Source organism: Tachysurus fulvidraco, chromosome 26 (genome assembly GCF_022655615.1).
Source record: "Tachysurus fulvidraco isolate hzauxx_2018 chromosome 26, HZAU_PFXX_2.0, whole genome shotgun sequence".
In the NCBI taxonomy this organism is placed as follows: Eukaryota; Metazoa; Chordata; class Actinopteri; order Siluriformes; family Bagridae; genus Tachysurus; species Tachysurus fulvidraco.
Window position 1 is genome coordinate 11170028 of NC_062543.1, and position 6000 is coordinate 11176027.

At 42.7% G+C, this 6000-nt stretch overlaps 1 protein-coding gene across 4 annotated transcripts in view; it reads right to left on the reverse strand.

The window, feature by feature from the left end:
• abr (ABR activator of RhoGEF and GTPase) overlaps positions 1-6000 on the reverse strand; it is a 113452-nt gene that overhangs the window by 46573 nt on the left and 60879 nt on the right. For 3 of the 4 annotated variants that reach the window (XM_047808954.1, XM_047808955.1, XM_047808956.1), the window contains 3 exons: positions 2111-2163; positions 1070-1210; positions 417-538 (listed from right to left, as the gene is read on the reverse strand). In XM_047808954.1, coding sequence (XP_047664910.1) covers positions 417-538; positions 1070-1210; positions 2111-2163 — 316 coding nt within the window. Of the gene's footprint in view, positions 1-416; positions 539-1069; positions 1211-2110; positions 2164-5645; positions 5740-6000 lie in introns of those variants that run through there. The other variant, XM_047808957.1, reaches the window with a different exon arrangement.

Below are 6000 nucleotides of genomic sequence, written 5' to 3' on the forward strand. Positions count from 1 at the left end.
GTGTGAATGTGAGGTACATGGAAAATGTAAGAGCATTTAATTCACTTCAGTTCATTTGTATAGTGATCTGATCAGCTGACATTGTCTCAAATCAGCTTTACAGGAGCACAGAAATTGAATAAAATCTTAAAAGTTGACTATTTATCTTTATCATCTATCACTAATGAGCAAGACTGAGGTGACGGTGACGAGGAAAAACTCCCTGAGATGATATGAGGAAGAAACCTTGAGAGGAACCAAGTTCAGAAAGGAAGTGGGTGACACTGGACAGGAAATGATGCCAATGTAAATAATGAGCTACAACAGTTTGAAGTCGAGTGGACCTCCTTATTGTGAAGGTTAAGGACAAAATGATTAGAGTGTGTGTGTGTGTGTGTGTGTGTGTGTGTGTGTGTGTGTGTGTGTGTGTGTTGTACCCCACTGAAGTTTTTTTCATCTTGGCACACAGCAGCAAGTCAGTGAAGAGAAAGACATGGCGCAGCTTGCGTGTTCCTTCAGACACCTCCACCAGGAAGCCGTCCTTCACCAGCTGACGAGCCTGCCACAAACATACACACACACTTTATGAAACTAGATACACACACACACACACATCCTGGTTTCTACGCAGACCTTAGTTAAAAGACGAACAGATGATGTTATAAAGGCTTCAGGTCTTTTGTGCTTTCTCTAAGCCAGAACAGCCTTTCTGTACGAAACAGATTGTGTGCCGCGAGCCGAACTTCAACAACCCGTCACGGACTTCCTGTAAGCTCCAGAGGGCAAGTGAACTGAGTGACTAAGTGTGGAAGAGAGAAAAAAAAATGAGGGAGGAGAGATCTGTGAAGACGTCAGAGACGTGAGGATTTTTAGCAGAGACTCACCCGGTGACAAGACGCCGGAGAGATGGAAGAACGTGGCGTTTGACTGAAGTGTGTGACTAATAATATAGGCCGTGTGTGTTATGTGTGTATGTGTATGGATTAGTTGGAAGCATTGAAATGGACTGGAGGTCCAAAAAGAATTAAGAGTGACAGAGACGAACAGGAGAGACACAGGGAAGAGATGATCTTTCTTTTTACACACACACCTCTCCCTTGGGTGTAGTGACAGCGGTCCGGCGCGGGTCGATCTCTTCGTTGATGCTGGACAGGAAGTTCTGAGAGATCCGTAGCGCGTCCTGCAGCAGAGCAAAATCTGGGTGCTCTTTAGGAGTGTGTTTCAGCAGATCCTGAATGAACAAAACACAAGCCATGGCGTGTGAATTAATCCTCCACCTGTCAGCCCTACATGAACACACCTAGCTCTGTGGAATAAAGTAAAGGAAAACCCATGGATGATGTAGTGTGTGAGAGGAGTGAGTTATTTCTGTCGTTTAAATCTCAGGATTTGCACATTTAAGCTGCATTCTGAGCCACAGGATGTGATTTCGTTTAATCGGAGAGAAGCAGACCGCATCTAATGTGTGGCGGTATAACGACGGAAGGTTATTTATATTCTGGAATACTCGGGCTGCGTCCCAAACCGCATACTACAGTAAATTTATGATACGTCAGCACACCTTTGTCTAAAGAGTACTGGCGCCATTCAACTTCATGTGATTTGGGCCACAGCCATGAATCCTCTCCGAGTGTGTATTTACTTGTAAGCGGCAGCTGTCGAGAAATGTTCGTCTTCAGCAAATGGACTGTAATAGGTTTTTTTTTTCTTTCTTTCTTCCATCCATCTGCCTCCAGCATTAATACTTTATAACAGTTATAACAGTTGGCCTGCTATGAAGGAAAAACTAGAAATCGTTTATCTACAGCACATCATTAATAATCCCTGCACACAAGTGCAAAAATCCTAACACGCCCAGTTCACTAGAGTTAACCCCAGCAATTTAAATGCATCTTGGCCCAATCTATCTCTGATAAGAGAGGACAAAGGTGTGTGTGTGTGTGTGTGTGTGTGTGTGTGTGTGTGTGTGTGTGTGTGTGTGTGGGGTACAATTTATACAAAGGTGACTTTCACAATGTAGCAGCTACCACAGGTTAGACACGTGAACACAACTCGAAGAAACATGCTTTGAGGAAGGAAGCGAGGAAGGAAGGAAGAAAAGAAGGAAAGGAGAGGAATTCAAAGAACTTACATGAAGTACGAGAGTGCTGCGCGTCACGCGGTCGATGGGTTTATACAGGAGCGCTGTAGAAAAACAGAGCGTACAAGTGTTAGATACATGTGGAAACAATCATAAAGAAGTCATAATTAAAATAAAAACCTTCGTATAAAAAAAAAACACAGGAAATTTCATCTACAAAAGCCTATTAAACGGCTCGCTGATCAAAACTGTTATCATATCTGTCTGTGCACAACAATTAAGCACCGGCTTACGTGTTTAAAAGGCACATACATTCCTCTGGTCAAACACAAAACCCTTATGCACTGAAGCTGTCGCTGTAACAATTCACGCACCAACACGTCATCTAAAGCCAATCAACTTTCACTTAGAAACACAATTCGATCAGCAAGTGCCAGTTCCTACCAAGATACACAGGACCCAAAAAAAGGGTGATTAAACACACGCATCAAGATTTGTCTTGACAGCTTAATTCTAACTGTATGAAACGGCTTCTGAAAGCTGATTGGCTGAAGGCTTGCGAATAAATTAAGTGATGATTAAAAATTTAGCTAGCTTGATGTTCTAACGTCCTCAGATCCTAACCGTTTGTTCCCTGCTCTTTAATCGAGCCTGGTTACGCCTGGAGTATTACTCGTTTGAAAAGCATGAAAGAAAGAAATCCCTTAGTAGAAAAAAAATCAATTCAGCTGGAGCCGCATGTACATCAAAATGAATACCGTGGAAGCAAACCCCCACAAAACCCCAATCAACTCAGTAATAAAACTCGCTCTGTGTATGAAGGCATGATTCAAATATGGTGGTCCCATGAAACGCAGCTCGCCCGAGCCTGAAGCCGAGAACACGCTCTGCCATTCTGTTTCAAGCTGCTCTACTTTCAGTATCTTCAGAAATAATGAGCGTACGCTGCCAGACATGTCGGACATAAGCGCCTTCTGAAACAGGGTAAGAATTAAACGAGTCAAAGACGTCGGTCGCACGACTGCACGGTTAATCACAAGGGGTTCGGAAGGAGGCTACAAGTCGAGTAGTGAGAAACATGCTTTTCTGTGGAGACGGTACAAGGCGATAGCGGCATGGACAGGAAGTTCTGGGAGATCCGTAGCGCGTCCTGTAGCAGAGCAAATACAGTGAACAGGAAGTCATTTGGGATTAAATGTTTGTGGTCTTTTATCGTCGTTCTATGTAGCTGGTGACTGGGGGAACTATTTTGCCTGGAGTGCTTAGACCCCGCAGATCGCTACACGGAGCTATATTTATTATTAATGGTGCTTGCAAAGCAACATTCTTGTTATCTTGCATACTGAGATATTCTTCTTCTGGACAAAACTTCGGTACATAACTTGTCCGGCAGCTATTGTCCTAGACCTATGAATGAGGTGTCAAATCGACCGGCTCATTGAGGAGAGGCGTGCTATGACTTTTATAAGCGATCCAACCAACGATGTTCGCACAGAGGACGAAAAAGCGGCCAAAAAAGTCCCATAGACTTGAATGGGAAATTCCTAAAATTTCACCCTAGCAACCGAGCGCCAAAATTTGCCACGTGCAAGCACCATTCACATTTTCTTCAGGAAATGTACATTCTGGTTAGTACTATTATTCCTAAATATAGAAGAGTTTAAAGCTAAAATAGTGTGAATTTACATGATTATTGGGGTGTGTGTCATATCTGAGACACCGTATTATAATGCACCTTGAAGGATAGTCTTTTTTTAAACGCCTCACGTCAGAGTTTCAGCAGACAGCTCAGCATGAAGCTTTATTCTAAGTGAAGGCATGCGTTCATTCTCCGGGAAGCTTGTTCCGCTTAGCAACGCGAGCTCTGGCAAAGCTGCCTTTTTAAACCATGCATCCATATGGCTGCTGCGTCATCCACAGCAGAACAAATTGAGGAGATACCGTCATTCCAGTGTCATTCACGGTCATTCATTAGTTTAGTAACGCTCGCTGACTAGAGGATGGTAACATCATTTTTAGTTACCACCCTGGAGCTTACAACGTATCTATCTTGAAGTCTTGGTCTCTTATTGGTTAAAGTGGAAAATTTCTGTCAGGGCTTAAAGCCCCAGCACCACCACCACAGGATGCCGTATCTTAGCCGACCCTGCGCTCTGACCAGATGCGGTTCTACACCTAAAACTAAAAGTATCATTGTTACTTTCATAAATAAACAAAAAAAATTATGTTAAAATGCAGGACATGTCGTTGATGGGAAAGAAAATTATTTATCAGTTTGATCCAAGAGTGATTTTTTTTTCCTTTGCTTTTACGTGGGTGTGTTGCAGTCTTTCAAAAGTACGTCATCAGCTGTCTGCTTTATTTGAAGGGAGAAGCACAGGTATGCGCAGTCAGAGATGGAGGCGTTTATCTAAAACGTTAATCAGCGGAAAGACGGCAACAAAAAGCAGTGAAATGTCACTATTCTTATTACCAGAGTTGGAGCACAAACAACATATTAATGCAAACCATCCATACAATACTAAATAAAAATAACATTTATTGATTTGGTCTTTGTCTTGTGAATATTTGTTTATTAATGACTGCATTCATAGGACACACTGTTTGTAGAGAATGCACACGTACATGAACTAGTTTGATTCAAGACTGGCATCATTACATCATGCATAACATTTTGGTGTCCACTTTTGCCATTTTAAATAGTACCATAACTTTTGGCTTACTATGTAGTCATATAATATATAATAAAAAACTCTTCTTCTTTTAAATTCTCACTGAGGGCTAAAACCCCTAAAGATGAAATCCTAGAACTGCCCCTGGCTCTGAACCTGAAAAATGAAAAAACGGCATTCGCATTTGAATTTTTTTTTTTTTTTTTGAGAAACAAAACCACGAGAGGCATTTCCTCCTCAACTTTACATCTGACGCCGAAGATTCCTTCCAAAAATACAATACAAACAAAACCAATCACACATGTTCAGAAAAAGCTTACCGTCAGCACTACTGTCAAGAGCTGAGAGAAAATGAACCAATGCTGTCAGACCAGGCTTGATATTTAGGGATATAAGGGATGATCCAGTCATTTCTGTTCTGAAGCATACGAGATGTATGCAATGTATTCTAATTTCCCCGCGCACATGTTAGGTCACGTGACCAGTGCGACCGTTCGATTGAGCGGGAATCTATATTCCGTTGCGCCAGAATAAAAGAACTTCTAGAGAACGTGACCCGCTTGTAAAGAAGTGAATGACTGCTTGGTTTATTCCACACATACGCACACGCACATGCTCTCTCTCTCTCTCTCTCGATCAGGTTGATGCTATGCGGTGTGTGACTTAGCAGTGATGAGTGGATCTTGTGGGATTAGCATCGGGAAAGCTCAGAGTAAGAGAAAGTTTTTCGAAAGGAAGTAAGATACCAGCAACACAAAATGCAGCAACACAAAAACCACATGAGTGCACGCAGTCTCAGTGGCGTTATAATCTCTCTCTCTCTCTCTCTCTCTCTCTCTCTCTCTCTCACATACACACACATTCAAATCCACATGCTTCAAATAAATCCCAGGCTTTCCGATTAAAAGCATTACCGTAAGTGCAGTTACAGCACAACCGGAGCACCAGGAGAACCTCCATGACGCGATTCCCTTTTTCTCCTTGCCTCTTCACTCATCAGTAGCTCATCCCGTCTTCTGAGGCTGCTCAGTCTGTCTCGCTTGCCCCTCTCTCCCCTCTTTCTCTCTCTCTCTCTCTCTCTCTCTCTCTCTCTGGGAATCTTTCACTTCCTCTCTTCTCCCTCTCCCACTCTCATTAACACATCCCCTCTCCCTCTCTCTCTCTCATACTTCTGTATGTGCAAACAGAAAGAGCGAGAGAGGCAGAGCCTTAGAAAGAGAGTGAGAATGGAGAGAAAAAAGGAAAGATTCCTACTACACTTCTGATTCA